This window comes from Emys orbicularis, chromosome 6, assembly GCF_028017835.1.
Source record: "Emys orbicularis isolate rEmyOrb1 chromosome 6, rEmyOrb1.hap1, whole genome shotgun sequence".
In the NCBI taxonomy this organism is placed as follows: domain Eukaryota; kingdom Metazoa; phylum Chordata; order Testudines; family Emydidae; genus Emys; species Emys orbicularis.
This window is the reverse complement of record NC_088688.1, coordinates 38,512,269-38,530,651: the sequence shown is the minus strand read 5'-3', so window position 1 is coordinate 38,530,651 and position 18,383 is coordinate 38,512,269. Positions and strand designations below refer to the sequence as shown.

The 18,383-nt window shown below is 45.2% G+C and overlaps 1 protein-coding gene across 1 annotated transcript in view; it reads right to left on the bottom strand.

The window, feature by feature from the left end:
* Positions 1 to 18,383, bottom strand: part of NDUFAF2 (NADH:ubiquinone oxidoreductase complex assembly factor 2) — a 136,061-nt gene that overhangs the window by 50,997 nt on the left and 66,681 nt on the right. Inside the window, exon 2 of the mRNA XM_065406649.1 lies at positions 11,847 to 11,936. Coding sequence (XP_065262721.1) covers positions 11,847 to 11,936 — 90 coding nt within the window. The remainder of the gene's footprint in view (positions 1 to 11,846; positions 11,937 to 18,383) is intronic.

The following is an 18,383-nucleotide window of genomic DNA, read 5'->3' as shown; positions in this document are numbered from 1 at the left end:
ACAAAGCCATCCTCTGAACTGACAGCCTTTAATATAGCTTTATCAGTCTTTCAAAAACAACTCCCAGATTTTCTAAAACCCAGATCATTCTATCTTTGGGAAGAAGGATTAGGAGATATTCACGTATTTTCCCCATTAGGCTCCAGGATATTTTATTTCATATGCAAAATTATGAAGTCTTCATGAGTTCAGGCAGTACAAGCAGTATTTTGTGCATCTGAAATGACACTGCCTGTGAACAAATGCTTATGCATGCATGAAACTTTACTCACATGAGTACAATTAGGCATGTACTTAAGTGTTTGCAAGATCAGAGCCATAATCATGGACTATGATGAGAAAAAACCAGTAGCAGTTAAAGTAAAGTCTATATAAATAAATGATTAGCAATTATCTAATTTAACAAAAACCAACTGACTAAATCATGTAACTGAGATAGAAGTGATGTAGTATTTTATATTCTCTATCTGAACACACACACACACACACACACACACCAAAATTGAGAGATGGAAAAGATCATTGAGTCCAGTGGTTTTCAATTTTTTTTTTCATTTGTGGACCCCTAAAAAATTTCAAATGCAGGTGTGGACCTTTATGGAAATCTTATAAATAGTCTATGGACCCCAGGGGTTTGCGGACCCCACGTTGAAAACCACTGATCTAGTCCAGTGGTTTTCAAACTTTTTTTCTGGCGACCCAGTTGAAGAAAATTGTTTATGCCCACGACCCAACAGAGTTGGGGGATGAGGAGTTTTGGGTGTGTGAGGGACTCAGGGCTGGGGAAGAGGATTGGGGTGCAGGGGTAAGGGCTGTGGGGTGCAGCCAGGAATGAGGGGTTCCGGGTGTGGAAGGGGGCTCTGGGCTGGGGCAGGGGGTTGGGGTGCAAGAGGGGGTCAGGACTCTGGGCTGGGGGTGCAGGCTTTGGGGTGGGGCCAAGGATGAGAGGTTTGGGGTGCAGGAAGGGGCTCCAGGTTTGGGGGGGCTCAGGGCTGCGGCAGGGGATTGGGGCACAGGGTTGGGGCACGGACTTACCTTGGGCACCTCCCAGTTAGCAAGGCAGCAGGGGTGCTAAAGCAGGCTTCCTGCCTGTCCTGGCACTGCAAACCACACTGCACCCTCGAAGTGGCCAGCAGCAAGTCTGGCTCTAGGCAGAGGCACGCAAGCGCCTCCACGTGGCTCTCGCCCACAGGCACCGCCACCGGCCAATGGGAGTGCAGAGCTGGTGCTCAGTGCCCCGTGGCCCCCCGCCTAGGAGCCGGACCTGCTGGCTGTTTCTGGGGTGCAGCGCGGTGTCAGAACAGGTAGGGACTAGCCTGCCTTAGCCAGGCAGCACCACTGACGGGACTTTTAATGGCCTAGTTGGCAGTGCTGACCAGAGCCGCTGTGACCCAGTGCCTTACATTCCGTGACCCAGTACTGGGTCGCGACCTGCAGTTTGAAAACCACTGATCTAGTCCATCCCCTTTGTGCCTGCAATATACTCTAGTGTTTTGTCCAATCCAGTTTTAAATGACTGAAGCAATGATATTTCTAGCACAGTTAAACATTATTGTTGAAGGGAATAAGTAAGGTAGATGCTTTAATGTGTGTTATTGGAATGGTGCTCCTTTACTTTTTTAATTAAAAAAAAAATTTATCCAGTGAAGGCTACGTCCGGACATATTTCCACACGAACACTCCCCTTTCCCTATCCCAACAAAGCAAAATACCTTCACACAGCCAAGACACATTAGGTCTAGCAAAGTGAAGGAGATGGTGATACAGGTCTGTGACCAAAACAGGAGGGTTTTTCTGAAAAGCTTTTGAAAATGAATAGATTGCCTGCATTTCAAATTGTCTAATTATGTTGCTGTTGCTAATTATATCTATATGGTACTTTCTGCATTCTGTGCTCATTATTCTGCTATCTTTGTCCATGTGCAAATTTGCAAGATAACTGGACATTTCATACCTTGAGACCCTGGCATTCTTTATCAGCGCTCATTTGCATTCTCATTAGTATGCATGAGATTTTCATTGAACTTTAGTAACTCCTACTGGCACATAATGCACTGTAACAAGCGTAAAAGTGAGCATGCAAATTAAGCCTCCCATTAATCACTAAATGTTACCAATCCAAAAAAAAAACAAAAACAAAAACCCAAGAACTGGCAGGCAGTAAAATGCTGCATGAAGCATGCAATTCCTTCAATCTCCACAGGCATTGAAAATGACTGATATCTTTTCAGGAGCACTGTTGACATGCGCTGAGGAGGTAACTGAGGTATTCTATCACTAGATCGTTAGGTGACCATTCAAAATTACAATTACAGAAAGGTTATCAGTTATCTGCATCCATGAGATACTGCCATAGAAAAAAACCTATCATTTATTTTCTTTTCTTATATAAAGGGGAAAGTGTACTATAACAGGAGGGCTTTATCTAATCACGAAGTTATCTATGTTTATATTGTCAACATGGATTCTTTTAATACCAACATTAAATGAATTCAAAACAATAATACAAGGGAAAATATACAATAAAGGCTTCATTTTGTAACAAAACTTGGCTCTAATTTGTGTGTATAGATAATTAATACTGAACTAAGGGGAATGGAGGGATTATGATTTTACTTTTGTAATATCAAGCAAGTCTCAGTTTTACATAGGGCTCGAAGGACATTCAAAACCTTTGTAAAAATCATAGCTTTGAGCAGCTGGGAGATTTAGTCCTGGGGAGCTTTTAAACTAAACTAAGAACTGCAGGAAAAGAAAATTGCAGAGGAACTCAGCAGGAGCAAAGCTTCAGCCTTGCAGAGTTATGTAACCCCTCAGGACTGAAACAAAGCCCCACTCCAGAATGTGGAAAAGTGATTTGCACTGTACATTTAGAAGTATATTGATAACTGTGGAGAATATGGGAAATTTTAATGAAAATTATGTGACTCAGTTTACCCACTCACTGTTGTACTGCTACCCACTTGGTCTTAAAGAGGTAACTTTTTTCCAGAAACCTTCCTTGTGCTAAGCAGAGAGAGAGAGAGAGAGAGAGGGATGCTTGAATGTGTGTCTTTAAAGGAGACCATCCTTAAGGATTATTAACAAGTGAAGAGGCTGGGTCCTGGCAGAACAAAGGGAGACCTGCAACCTAGATGAAGCCAACTCTCTCCAGATTTCTAGAGAAGAAAAAGTAGAAAATCCCCAAAAGAGGATAAGAGAGACTGAGGTGTTGGTACAGCCCTTTAAAACCACAGAGGTGAGAAGTTGGGAAATTGGAACAAAGGGGCAGGCTTCTTTAGTGAGCGGAAAACCAAAGATGAAGGAAATGAGCAGAAAGAACACTCCATGATATGGAGGAGAAGTCATAAGCTGGAGGCGTGAGGTTCAGCAGAGGGGACCTGGAACCATGAAAGGACAACCCAGTTCCCAAAGACCACTCATGAGGAAACTGAGGCAGGGAATTGTGCTTAGGTGTTTATTGTTTTGGCTAAATCTGTATGTCTCTAATAACATCTAAGTAAAGAGCAATTGTTTTTAGAAATCCTTCTGCAGTATCAGTGTTTATTTGCTTCAACTATCACAGGGTCCTGAAAGGGTAAAGTATAAACCAGAGTGACCACAAGGGAGAGAGCGTGTTCTTAAGCTACTACTGGAAAGTCTTTGGGAGAGGGTGGGGGGAGGGACAGGTTTCAGCACTGGTCTTGTGGCCTGTGGGATCCCACTTTCAGAAAGGGAACCAGACAGAGAGTCAGTGCCCAGGAAGTGTGCCAGAAAGGCCAGAACCAGAGACAGTGGCTGGAGCCTGCCCAGTGACAAAGGAGAGCTAACAAGCACAAGTGCCAAGTATGCAGGGCCCAAACATACCAGCCTGGAGAGTGTCCAGCAAGGGGAGTTTGACTAGAGCTGAGATAATAACTGTACCTAAAAATATTCAACATTTTATACTCATTTCTATATTTGCATCCTCAAATATTTCAAGCATGTTTTCAGACAGACATTGTTAACCATTAAATTACTAAAATATTTCCTAAACAAGAATGTAATCAAATTGAAAGAACGTTACCAAATTCTCCCCCTTAAAACTGTACAGGAGTTCAATCACTTAAGTCTACTGGGTTCCCAAATAGAGCTGGTCAGAAAAATGCCAATGTAACATTTTCCACCCCCCCAAACTGTGATATTTGTGTAAAGCAAAATGTTTCATGGAGACTGCTCGATTTCGACAAAGATCTGACAGAACCCATGCAAGGGTTTAACAAACCCTGCTTTCAGGCAGATTTTGATACACCAACTCACCCACCTGGCTTATTGTCAGCCCGCCTGTTGGACTGTCTTGGAGACAGGGACCTCAAAGCTTCCAGGGTCTGCCGACTGCCTCAGAGCCAGGGCTCCACTACCTTTTGCAGAAGACTGACATTTTGGGGGTTTGTTCCAAATTGGAATTAAACCAATTTTAAAAATAGCAAAATCCTCCACGAAACAAAATTATCTTCCTTCACACAGCTCTGTGCCCAAACTTTGCTTAACTGACGGCTATATTGGCTGCTTACCAGAAGACTGCGACTTGCACCTGGTTCATAAATGGAATACATTGCAGTTGCCCTCATCTTTAACACAGAGACGCAATTCATGGAGATTACAGGTCCCAGCATGGAATACAGCTTGGTTGCTCAGATAAAGATAGAGCATTTCATGCTGGCACCAACAGCCTCTGTGGGTCACATGTTCACATAAAAGATGGCAATGGCCGCAGGCTACACTGTAAAACGCTGTTGGCTGCATTTGACCTACAGGTCACACTTTGGCCAAAGGGAACACTGGTTGTGCGCTGCATGGTTCAGAGGTGACCACAGTAATAGCAGACTGAATCCTTTAAACTGTTTACACATCATTCTAAGCATAACATTTTTCATCATATGCCCTGTTCTTTTAGATCCTCTCCAATACACAGCCCAAGCCAACAGGCTCTGCAGTGGGGAAAAACCCCTGGGACAAGGTGAGGGGACAGAAATCTTCCATCTTGGGACCAAATTAAGGTTTAGTCACCACAGGGCCGTGCTTAAGGCCCCAGCTCCGTAAGTCACATAATTGCATCAGCATCTCAGTTTTTATTTTAAAAGCTCTTTGGGGCGGGGACTGTTTTTGTTCTGTGTTTGTACAGGACCTACGTAACAAGGTGGCTTGCTCCGTCAGGGCTGGGGCCTAGCCTAGGGTTATCATATTTAACAAATAAAAAAAAGAGGACCCTCCATGGGGCCCTGGCCCCGCCCATTTCCCACCCCCAGCCCCGCCCCAACCCCGCCCTAACTCCGCCCCCTCCTCCCTCCCACTCCCAGCCATGCGAAAAGGGCTGCCCAAGCGCTACCGGCTTCACGGTTTGCCGGGCAGCCCCCAGACCCTGCGCCCCGGCCGGCGCTTCCCCAGCGCAGCGGAGCCCGGGAGGGGAAGCGCCCAGCCGGGGGCGCAGGGTCTGGAGGCTGCCCGGCAAACCGTGAAGCCGGTAGCGCTCGGGCTTCGGGCAGCCCCCATGCCTCTGGACCCTGCGCCCCCGGCTGGGCACTTCCCCTCCCGGGCTCCGGTGGCGCAGGGTCCGGAGGCATGGGGGCTGCCCGAAGCCCGTAGCACTCGGCTCTTAAACAGAGCCGAAGAGTCAGGGGAGGAGCAGAGCCGCCGTGGCCGGAGGCTCTGCTCCTCCCCTGACTCTTCGGCTCTGTTTAAGAGCCGAGCTGCCCGAGCGCTACCGGCTTCGGGCAGCCCCCATGCCTCCGGACCCTGCACCGCCGGAGCCCGGGAGGGGAAGTGCCCGGCCGGCGGCTGGGGTCCGGAGGCAAGGGGGCTGCCTGAAGCCCATAGCGCTCGGGCAGCTCGGCTCTTAAACAGAGCCAAAGAGTCAGGGGAGGAGCAGAGCAGCCGCGGGAGGGGAAGTGCCCGGCCGGCATTTTTCCCGGACATGTTCGGCTTTTTGGCAATTCCCCCCGGACGAGGGTTTGATTGCCGAAAAGCCTGACGTGTCCGGGAAAAACCGGACGTATGGTAACCCTAGCCTAGCTAGCCCTGGTTACAGAATGAGGCACATCTGGGTTGAATCAGGTATTTCCCGATAAAGTTCAGCAGCTGGCTGCAGTGAAGGGGGAAGCTGTGGCAAGTCTGCAGTAAGTGAGGAAAGGCTCCTGCAGGGAATATCCTGAGACCAGGGGATTTGCCCCAGCAAGGGAGAGCTGGGAAAGACCCAGACATAACAGGAGAGAGACTGCAAAGGCTCCAGGCAGGAAGGCCTGGGAGGAGGAAGAGAAACCTTGTGTTGTGTGGACTTCGGAATGGACTTGGTTTATTGATATAAAATAAACTGCAAATAAAACAAAGTCCCTAGGGATGGGTTGGTTTTGATCAAGAAAAAACCTGAAGGGATGATTTCTTTGAACAGTCCAAGGAGGAGAAAGTGAGGCAGGCTGCCAGTAGCGTGACCTTAAGCCAAGGGGGGGAAGGGGGTGAATGGGAGGCAGCTGGCCCAGTTACAATTTAGCATAATGGGGTCCTGGTCCATGACAAATAAATACAATATTGTTAGTTCTCAGGGTAGTGAAGAAAATCTTGAAAAGATGAACGGAGTGTAACAAATGCCTGCCTGAGCATTGTAACCCAGGAATCTCTTGGTGCCAACTGGCAAAAGGCACAGGGGATACACAGGGTTTTATAGGGACCCCCGAGTCAGATATGTGCATAATAATTCACTAAAGGGTGGCATGTGAGGTCTCTACCAAGAGTCAGTAGCCCACAGGTCATTACACTCACTGCAAAATGCATGTATCGTTTATGTTTAAGGAGTTGTGTCTATACTAAAAAGTACGTGACGAGTCTCAGACAGGTTCCTTTCAAGCAGGAAGAAACAGACACTTATCCCTCTGTCTGGTCATGTGTGTATCGGGCACTGTATGTCTCACAATAGACACCTGTTGCATACTGAACCAAATGATAGCAAGAAGATTGTGGAATCTTCAAGAGATGAAGTTTACAGGAAGAAATAAACAGTAGGAGAGTATCCAGTTTATGAGTAAAGGCAAAGGATTGTTGGGGTAGAACTGGAGGTTACAGGGGTACTGCATGGATCTTTCACCGAGAAAGCAAACTGACAGAATGACCGTCTCATGAATGGACGATCACAACCAAGCCTGGTTATAAAAACCCTGGAAGGACTTTGGGTCAGCATTGCTCTCTACAGGTATGTCTACACTATGAAATTAGGTCGATTTTATACAGTCGATTGTGTGTGTCCCCACTAAGCGCATTAAGTCGGCAGAGTGTGTCCACAGTACTGAGGCTAGCATCGACTTTCAGAGAGTTGCACTGTGGGTAGCTATCCCACAGTTCCCGCAGTCTCCGCCACCCATTGGAATTCTGGGTTGAGCTCCCAATGCCTGATGGGGCAAAAATACTGTCGCGGTGGTTTTGGGTACATGTCGTCAGGCCCCCCTCCCTCCGTGAAAACAACAGCAAACAATCGTTTCTCACCTTTTTTCCTGGGTTACCTGCGCAGACGACATACCACGGCAAGCATGGAGCCCGCTCAGCTCACTGTCAGTCTCCTGGGTGCTCCTGGCAGACGCGGTACTGCATTGCTACACAGCAGCAGCTCCTTGCCTTCGCGGCAGCAGACGGTGCAGTACGACTGCTAACCGTCGTCGTCTCCTGAGTGCTACTGGCCGACCTCGGTGAGGTTGGTCAGGGGCTCTTGGGCAGACATGGGAGTGACTCCAGGTCATTCTCTTCTTTAAGTTTCGTCTCATGGAGATTCAGTCCCGCCTGGAATATCATGTGAGCTGGAGGCTTCTGCCTCAGGCTGCTCTCCCAGCCGGCAGCACTGCATGGTCGCACCTACCCCAGCCTATCCCATGAAGCCTGGACAGTAGTAAGGAGCAGTTCCACTAATGGCTGAGCAAGTGCAGAATGGTGGTAGAATGTGCATTTGGACGTTTAAAAGCGCGCTGGCGCAGTTTACTGACTCAGTTAGACCTCAGCGAAACCAATATTCCCATCGTTATTACTGCTTGCTGTGTGCTCCACAATATCTGTGAGAGTAAGGGGGAGACGTTTATGGCTGGGTGGGAGGTTGAGGCAAATCACCTGGCCGCTGATTACGTGCAGCCAGACACCAGGGTGGTTAGAAGAGCACAGCAGGTCGCGCTGCGCATCAGAGAAACTTTGAAAACCAGTTTCAGGACTGGCCAGGGTACGGTGTGAAAATTCTGTTTGTTTCTCCTTGATGAAAACCCGCCCCCTTGGTTCACTCTACTTCCCTGTAAGCCAACCACCCTCCCCTCCCCTCTTTGATCACCACTTGCAGAGGCAATAAAGTCATTGTTGTTTCAAATTCATGCATTCTTTATTAATTCATCACACAAATGGGGAGGTAACTGCCAACGTAGCCCGGGAAGGGTGGGGGAGGAGGGAAGCACCGGGTGAGGTGGTGGAGGAGGGAAGTTCAAGGCCACACTGCACTTCAATACTCCTGTTGCTTGGGCAGTCTTCTGGGGTGGAGGGGAGTTCTGATAGCACGGATTCCTCTCCCCATACAGCGATCAGATCCAGTACCTCCCGTTCGGTCCATGCTGGAGCTATTTTGCAATTCTGGGATTCCATGGTCACCTCTGCTGATGAGATCTGCACAGTCACCTCTGAGCTCGCCACGCTGGCCAAAGAGGAAATGAAATTCAAAAGTTCGTGGGGCTTTTCCTGTCTACCTGGCCAGTGCATCTGAGTTGAGAGTGCTGTCCAAAGCAGTCACAATGGAGCACTCTGGGATAGCTCCCGGAGGCCAATACCATTGAATTGCGTCCACACTACCCCAAATTTGACCCAGCAAGGTCGATTTCAGCGCTAATCCTCTAGTCAGGGAGGAGTACAGAAATCAATTTTAAGAGCCCTTTAAGTTAACAAAAATGGCTTCGTCGTGTGGATGGATGCAGGGTTAAATTGATCTAACGCTGCTAAATTCGACCTAAACTCGTAGTGTAGACCAGGGCTAAGACATGAAAGTATCTACAGTAGAACCTGAGAGTTACAAACAGCAGAGTTACGAACTGACCAGTCAATCACACACCTAATTTGTAACAGGAAGTACGCAATCAGGTAGCAGCAGAGACCAAAAAAAAAAAAAAGAAAGAAAAGAAAAAGAAAAAGAAAAATACAGTACTGTGTTAAACGTAAACTACTAAAAAAAATTAAGGGAAAGCAACATTTTTTTTTCTGCACAGTAAAGTTTCAAAGCTGTATTAAGTCAACATTCAGTTGTAAACTTTTGAAAGAACCACCATAACATTTTGTTCAGTTACAAACATTTCAGAGTTACAAACAACCTCCATTTCCAAGGTGTTCAGAACTCTGAGGTTCTACTATAGTTACATAAGTCTAGGCTCTAGAATGCATATTATGATTTTGTTTTATATGTAATCATTTGTTTCCAATACTTCTACTTGTTATCACTTGAATCTATAGACTTCATTAAATAAACTTTTTCACTAAAAGTGAATAAATGTGTTTTCACTATAAACACATCTGAATGCTCTGTGTGAAGAGGAGTGGTGATCGGAGGTGAAAAGGGTAAGCTGCAGTGTTCTGCTTCTTTGGAAGCAGTGAATCTGAAATCTGCAAAATGTCCAGCAGAACAGAGGCTGGACACTCCAGGGAGATGCTCGGAAGCTTGAATGTGCCTATAGCTCAACTGTAGAGAGATAGCGGGGCCGTGTGGGCCCAGAGGGGAGTGCTAATGCTGCGTGTGGCAGGTGGAATTGGGGAGCTGACCACAGCAGGCACAAATGAGGCTTCCTCATGCCAAAGGCAGGTGGTAGTGAGGTGCCTCACAGCCCTGGGTACCAAGCATGCAGATGGCTTGAAATGACAGTTCAAACCATGTGACATGCCCCTTCATTTTAACTCTTAAGCTTGCTGCTCTGGGGATCCCTTACCAAAATCACCTCAGCACAGGACTCTGATGTGGCCCTTACTGTCGCCCTTCATCTTGGCTCTGATGGAATGGTGTCAACTGGGGCCCTCTGCTTGGGTGGGTAGGGACTGAGATCTCCCTTCTCTGAAATAGACCCCCACCCTCCCGAAGACAGGGAGCAGTGGGCCACAGAACTGAGGGGAGAGGCCAGACTACAAAAAGGAGTGACAGGTCACCCACCAACCCAGCAAACAGCTGCTGCATGGTGTCCCCTGCTATTATCACCCCAAGGAGGAACACCACATTTAAATGGGGTAATAGGATTTAGGACGCCACCATAATCAAGCTCTGCTTCACTTCAGAAATTCACTAGCTTCCATGAGACCACTTAATGTAGAAAGACTAACTAGAATCCGTGTAGGGCTGATTCACCAGCCCTTTCCATACCCCTGTTCGCCCTACACCCAATCCTTGCTATGCATAGATACACATAAAGTCACTGAGGAACTGAACTCCATGGCTTCCTGAGGGGGCTTCCCAAATCTGGCCCCTCCGACGCAGCAAAACCACACTGATCCTGCTGTGATACAGGGACCTCTAAACCTATACTAGAGGAGCCAGGATTTGGCCCTTTCCATTTATTTCAGTCATCTATAGTTCCACAACACAACATTTCAGCTGCTAACATTTCAACTGACAGAACTGAAAAATCCACTTAGCACCATTGTTCATATTTTGGGCTTTTTGAAATTTTTTTGCACTTTATCTGTCATAAACAAGATGCACAGCACACCTCTTCTGTTCAAATAACGGATGGGAAACAGAGCGGTTTGAATCTGTTCTTCCTATTCCCTGAAAGGCTCTGTATTTAAAAAGAAAATGACAATTACCTATTTATTTTTCCATTTTCCCTTACCTTCATGCATCCTTCCAATTCAATGCTGCCAGTCACAAAGAATTTTTTATGGCAATTACAAGGATGAGCAAGTGTGGTGTTAAAAGTGCAAATGCAGGTAATAAAAATGTGGTAGTTCATATATGGTTTTTTTCTTCAAGGTAGAAAGCTAAACAAACACCCTTGGTTTGACAATGTTGGAAGTCATCTCTAATTATATATCTTCACTGAAGAGTTAACTGAGGCTCCTACTCAAGTGTTGTCCCTAACCTGGCTTCTGCCCACACAAAAAACTCTGACCTCAGTTTAGATGGTGCTTTCAATGCAAACTAACAGGTCAATCTTGGGTGTAGGCAAAAGCCCAAGTGCTGCTTTCACTCCAGCTGGTAACCTGCCTCCTTTGGTGTGAGGTGCAGGCTAAGCAACTCAAAAGCTGGTAGTCCTCTAATGCCTTCCCACAATTCTTGCTGTGTGCAAAGAAGGACAGACAAGTTGTCACACAATTAACTGGGAAAGAATCATAGAGCATCAACTCACTGCAGCGCTAAGCACTAGGGATGTGTCCCCGGAAGTCCTAGCCAGATACCTGAGCGAGTGCAGACCCAGGAATTTGAGTGTGGTCACTCAGACATGGGCACCAATTACCTGCAGCGAGGACATGCCCTGAAAAGGTTTTAGCCCAGATACATTCTTTTCAGGGTCATTCTGTCAGATTGCTCCCTCACTCTCAAACATTTTCACAACTGGTTGGAGGAAATCAAAATCATGGTCATGCAAACTATACATACATTTTCATGTACTGACCCATTTCTTAAAGGCAAACACATCATTTTACTCGTGCTTAAAAGTGGATACTTTCAGAATTCATAATAGCTGGATATGATTACTTTAGTCTTCATGCCTCAAAATGAAAAGATCTCAGCAAAGAGCAAATAGGTGTGTAGAGTCAGGTATTCCACTGAATTTAATTTTCAGCATTTTGTACTTTCAAGGTTACATGAAAATAAAAACAAAATCCCAAACATTTACCTTCCCATTCTGTTGGCAGGTCACCCACTTCATACTTATACTCCTCTTGATTTACAGCTTCTACTAGTCTTTTCTCTGGAATGGTCTGTCCTATTAACATAAATAAAGATTACATTTTAAAGTATACACCTATGTAACATTAACAGCCAAGCAGATATGACAAAGTTGCTGCCCCAACACATCCCCTTCTTGACTAGCTGAGGCATTGCAGAGCCCTTGGTTCAGTTTCCCTCTATTATTCTTTTGCCTTCTCTGTCCAGACCACGTTAGAGTCCTGTGCCCTTTCTGGGACCACACTTCAGGACTGCAATGTATACAAAAAACAAACCTTCAGCCCACCTGGGCTCAACTGGCAGCCACCTCATCAGAGGTGTGCCCCTGCTGTTTTACACCGTCCTTCTGTACCTCAATCAACGCCATGATCCAGGGCCTGGCACCCTCCTCCCCTTATCCAGGACATTAGACAGGCTCCAGTTAGGTCTCTAGCTCTATCCTGGAAAAGCATGTCTGGTTTTCTCCCCTTTTTCTTTCATGGCCTTCCATCAGGCTGCTTCTCAGACAAAGGGAAGTTCCCTAACTCCTCTTCTCTGGAGTTTCCTCTCCCCAAGTGGGCTCACCCAGCTTTTTATGGAAACAAGCCCTGTTCTCCCTGGACCTTCTTTCTAATCAGGCCTGGCCCACCCTCCAGGTGCAAGCAGGCAGGTTAATTGGCTTCTCAGGCCAATATTAACCCTTTCACAGCATATGTGGGGTAATCACCCTATTACATATGCTTTCATTTGAACAAATGTTACTTTTTATGTTCACAAATATAAATCAGCCCCACAGACTAAAAAGAAGGATCATCATGCAGAGGGGAAAGATGGCCATTTAGACATTACAATTCAAACTGCTAAACTTTTAATACATATTTTTAAAAGTTTAAGATCCCAAGTCATTCATAGATTATGCAACAACAAATCTGAAAACACAGTATTTCAATATCAGTTCATTGTGCAGAGTTTCTTGCATTAAGAATGTCACACTGAGGACTGTCTGCTGAAGCTTTCCCATAAACTGTATCTGCCACACTCAAATATCATTAAGGCCATTAATGGCCAAGGACCAGAATCTTTAAATGGTTCCATAATCAGACGGGAAGCCAGCGTAGAGTGCGGGGGTGATGTGCTCTGATTCGTCAGGTTTGCCTAGAAGGCAGGCCATAGCATGTTGTACAAGAGGTAACTTCCATGTTCCTTTCATCAGCTGCAGAAAAGGCATTTTGCTAAGTATTTTTCCCCATATAAAATAAATGGAGCAGTAGCTCCAATGGTGGGGAAATGAGAGAGGAAGAAAGCCATCACGTACCTCTAAAGGTTGGGTATAAGCAGGAATTGTACATATAATGACAAATGCAATTAGTTTAACTAATATGGGACCTGTGGGAGGAAGCAAGTTTGTGAAAGGAGTCCTGAAAATACAGCATCTGCATGGGGAAAGAGCTAAGGTTTTAACATGTAGTCTGTAGTGTTTGGTGGTTGTTCTATGTAGTAATACATGTCATTGGGTGGAGGGGAGTATTAATTTCCTTGTTTTTGTGGTAGGTATGTTATGAGTAGAGCAACCTTCGCTGATATAAAGCGCAGGGTGTCTTTTTGTTTGTTTGTTTGATCTTGAAAAGATACTAGGCCTGAGCCAGTATATCTCTGAGGAGTGAAGATATTTTCTTCCACTTCCTTGAAGGTGGAGAGGATTTGTTGTTGTAGTTAAAAGGACAGCTCTTTAAAAAAAGCTGCTCAGACATGTTGCAGTCTTGGCAGAGATGGAATAGTGGGCTGGGTGTAGAGGACATAGAAAGGTGCATACTGAACGTAATTCAGCACATGGATATCACCAGCCCATATGTGATCCATGTATTTTACACAGCTATATAAAGTTTACATACATGACAAATTATGCATTTTGAACTAAACATGTTTCTTCTATTGGATAATTCCGATGCGTGCTTTCATAAAACAAATAAAAGTAATGGCATACTGAGGCTCCTTCCCCCAGTATTCATCCTCGGTACAACACCGACCAGTCTTGTAAGAATCAGAGCCTGGTGCCAAACTCCGAAAATTACTTCTCAAAGTCATGATTCTGGGGAATCATCATGCCATTGGGTTGGTGGCTTTTAACATCTTTTCTGCATCTGTGATGTGGATAGGATGCTAATTAACAACAACAACAGTCTGGTTTGCTTTGTCCCTTAGTTTTCCTTCAGCGGACTTTTGCTTACATAGGGTTACCATATTTAAAAAATAAAAAAAGAGGACACTCCACGGGGCTCTGGCCCCGCCCCTTTCCCAACCCCGGCCCTGCCCCAACTCCGCCCCTTCCCCAAAGTCCCCACCCTAACTCCCCCTCCTCCCTCCCAGCCATGCAAAAAGGGCTGCCCAAGTGCTACCGGCTTCACGGTTTGCCGGGCAGCCCCCAGACCCTGCGCCCCTGGCCGGCGCTTCCCCAGCGCAGCTGGAGCCTGGGAGGGGAAGCGCCCAGCTGGGGGCGCAGGGTCTGGAGGCTGCCCGGCAAATCGTGAAGCCGGTAGCGCTCGGGCTTCGGGCAGCCCCCATGCCTCCGGACCCTGCGCCCCTGGCCAGGGACTTCCCCTCCCAGGCTCTGGCTGCTGTGCTCCTCCCCTAACTCTTTGGCTCTGTTTAAGAGCCGAGCTGCCCGAGCGCTACCGGCTTCGGGCAGCCCCCATGCCTCTGGACCCCAGCCGCCGGCCGGGCACTTCCCCTCCCGGGCTCCAGCTGCTCTGCTCCTCGCCTGACTCTTCGGCTCTGTTTAAGAGCCGAGCTGCCCGAGCGCTCCGGCTTCGGGCAGCCCCCATGCCTCCGGACCCTGCGCCGCCGGAGCAGGTATTTACGTGCCAGATATGCTAAACATTCATATGCCCCTTCATGATTCGTCTTGTAGGTCTAAAGTTTTACATTGTTTTGTTTTTGAGCATGGTTATGTAAAAATAATGCTAATTCTACATTTGTAAGTTGCAATTTCACAATAAAGAGATTGCACTACGGTACTTGTATGAGATGTATCTCAAAACAGAATGGCTCAACTATCGCAAACAAACTCATGCTACTGGCTTATTCTTCTGAGAGCCAATAAAAATCCTCTTTGCATATAGTTTTAAGAAGTCAATATCACCTTGTTTTTAAGGTTTTATTGATTAGTTAAGATACTGTTTATAAAGTAATCATTTGAAAAAGAGAGATTTTGGTGCCACGCTTCTAAGTACATATACTAGGCTTAATCATGAAAGGTGTACTGAACCATGACTGCATAAAGTGACACAAGGAGTGAGGGCAGAAATCTGGAACCCTTCAGCAGTCACCATCAAAATCACAAGCTTCTGCTACTTGAGCTTTCACTGGCTGTGAAATATCAGCAGGCTATGTAGTCACTGAGAACAGCCACTAGAGGGAGACAATCAAACACTAGGCCAATTCATTACATTGAGTCTCTGCAACTCCCATCCACACCAAAGGGAACTGAAGTGTTCATCTGTTCTCAGACCAGACCTCTTGTTTGTTATTATAGGGAAGTTAATAAGCCATGCTAATACTTGATTAATTTTATTTTTTGGAAAAAGTGACCTGGAAAAAACAAAGAATCATCTGGACCTTCCTAATAGATAAGAAAAAAGAAGTTTAATTGTATTTAGGGGCTATTAACCTATCCAATATTTCAGAAAACACTGGAATAAAATTCAAGCAGAAATTTTAAAAGTGTTCCAATTAACTGGATGCTATGTTATGTGAAAGGAAGTCAGAAAGTCAGCTATATTCACTAATGAATAATATCATCATAGGTTGTTAAAATAATAACTAGTGCATCACAGCTTTCAACAGTTCCTTCGTACCACCCATAGCTGGAGTGAGAGCGCTGTGCAGTTCTTAACCTCACAATTCCTCAAAATCCTTGGACTTTGTGGTTCTAGTTGTATATAGTTAGTAGTACCCTAGTATTAATGTTAGTTAGCTAGTTAAGTGTTCTTCCTTCGTGATGCCCTCACCATGGTTGAAAATGGCTGTTTGTGTGTGGGGCGGGACTATCCCCAGCAATGTTCACACAAGATGCTTGCTCTGCTTAGGTGAGGCTCATGTCAAAAAGCAGTGTTCAATCTGTAAATCGTTCACAAAACCGACTCAGGTGGCACCTGCTCGAGCAGGCCATGAGGCCTGCTTTGGTATCGAGGCCTGTGTCATATCAGAGGTTGCCCTCGACTTCGGTGAGTGGTGCTAGCTCACACTCCGCAGCCGCTGCCTCTCCAAAGAGGCGCAGAAATCACTCTCCTTCGACTGTGCCAAAGAAAAGGTCTCATAAGACCAATCAGTACCACTCTAGGCCTCGTGGAGACTCTTCTTCCTCCAAGAAGAGTATGGCTGCTGCTGATACGCGGGATAGAACAGGTCCTTTCAACTGCCCCGTTACTGTGCAGGTACCTCCTTCCCACCCTCCCCCATGTACCTCTTCATGAGATATAGCTCTTAGAGCAGGTCCACTCTTTACTGGCTTTGGAGTGGTGGAGAAGGTTCCTGTGGAGCACTGGGGTCAAGGTTTTTATTCCCGGTACTTCCTGGTTCCCAAATTTAAAGGAGGAGTAAGACCTATTCTTGACCTCTGCAACCTCAATAAATGTGCTAGGTACTCGAGGTTCTGTATGGTCACCTTACCAGCTATTGTCCCCACACTGACTTAGAATGACTGGTTTACTGCACTAGGAAGTCAATGTTGGTCCTCATCAGAAAATCGAGTTCACTGATGCCCAAATAGACACTACAAGCTCCAGAGCGGTTTTGCCAACTGACTGTTTCCAGACAATTTGCCACCTTTGTCTTGATCTCCAGCCTCAGTTCAGATGAACTAACAGCTGTATTCCCTCCCAATGACTGAACTGCCTTTACCTTCAATTAAACAAATGTGTAAAACTACCTGTAACAGAAGTTGTTTGGATACATAAAAGACATTGCAGAGCCCATACACTGTATTTTGCTCCCTTTTCTTTGCTTATAAAAATCAGCCGTTCATATCTGTAATAAAGTTTTCTAGCTTGCCACAAACTCTACAGAATTTATGATTTAGGAGTATTGTTTATGCAGGACTGTAGTTCAGGTGCCTTGGATATTCCCTTTTATTTATCTATTAAATTATTTAAGCTTTTATGTTTAATATATCAAATCCTACTATCTAATCAAGCTTCTGGCACATACACAGTACCAGTTACTTCAATGTTTCATAATAAAACAGTGATACATAGAAAAACTTTACCTCTGAAGGGTTGAGTAGTTAAGGATTGATGTGAATCGGTGAGGGATTGGGGGAACATAATAATTAAGGACTAAACTAGAAAAGAGGGGGGAACGTTAAATAAACTATTTACCATAATTAAAATACAAACAGTGAGTTAAAAAAGAAAATAGTAAATTTATTAATTATTTTAATCTTGAGTTGCTTCCTTTCGCCTGCTTCTGCATGTTGTCTCTTTATATCACTAGCTCTTTGCACAGGGACCTATCTTCTTACATTTCCACTAAGCACTCAGAACAATATGGGTGATCCATGTAAAACTCTGTATGTATTATTTATGTAAGTACTGTCATTGGACAGAGCCATTGCACTAATTTGAACAGCAAGAATCACTGACACTGGTGATAGAGAAAACAGGCTCTGATATCAATGCAACCAATTAGCTAGGAAGAGAAGAATCATAAAGATGACCAAAATATATACATTTGTTTAATAATGTGTTATTATCTAATCTTCTAAGGTGCTAAACACCTGCAACTCCCAATGAAATCAATAGGAGCTGTGGGTGCTCAGCACTTCAGGGTCAATTCCTTAGGTCTCTGCTCCAGCGATGGAGTTTGCCATTGACTTTAATGGGAAGAAGATCTGATCCTGGTAAATACTGCATACCCTTAAGGTCAGTGGGGCTGAGGTCACTCAGCTTTACAGGAGATGCTCAGTACTTTTTAGGTCTGGGCCCTCTGACTTTGAGCTAGTTAACACAGTTTCCATTATTAGGAGCTACAATCCCGGCAAGTTATTTTAAATTGATGAATGCAGAGTCAAGCATTTGGAAATACTAATATAATGTGTGTGCTACTTCCCTTTCCATTGCTGGTCTGTAATTTACAAAATATATTTCTGACTGACTGAACAATCAAGTATTTTAAAGTGAAATCACCAAAAATTTAACAATTTCAGTCAGAATTATGACAGTTGTATTTTAATGTCTCTGAATTGTTCTTTTAAAAGCAAACTGAAGCATCTTGTCTAAAATTAAACAAGCTTAGAGATGGGCGATATGGAAAACTCATGTTTTCAAATTATTTCTTTACAATAAATTTGAGATTTGAATACTGTAATTAACTCACTGTATTTTACAGTGAAATATTCCAACGAAAGCTAAGCATCTCCTGGTCTATGGAATGATTAGAGGAACAGAGAAAACTCTGTACTTTTCACTTTTTACAGAAAAACATAGGGCCAAAACTTCCTGACATTTAA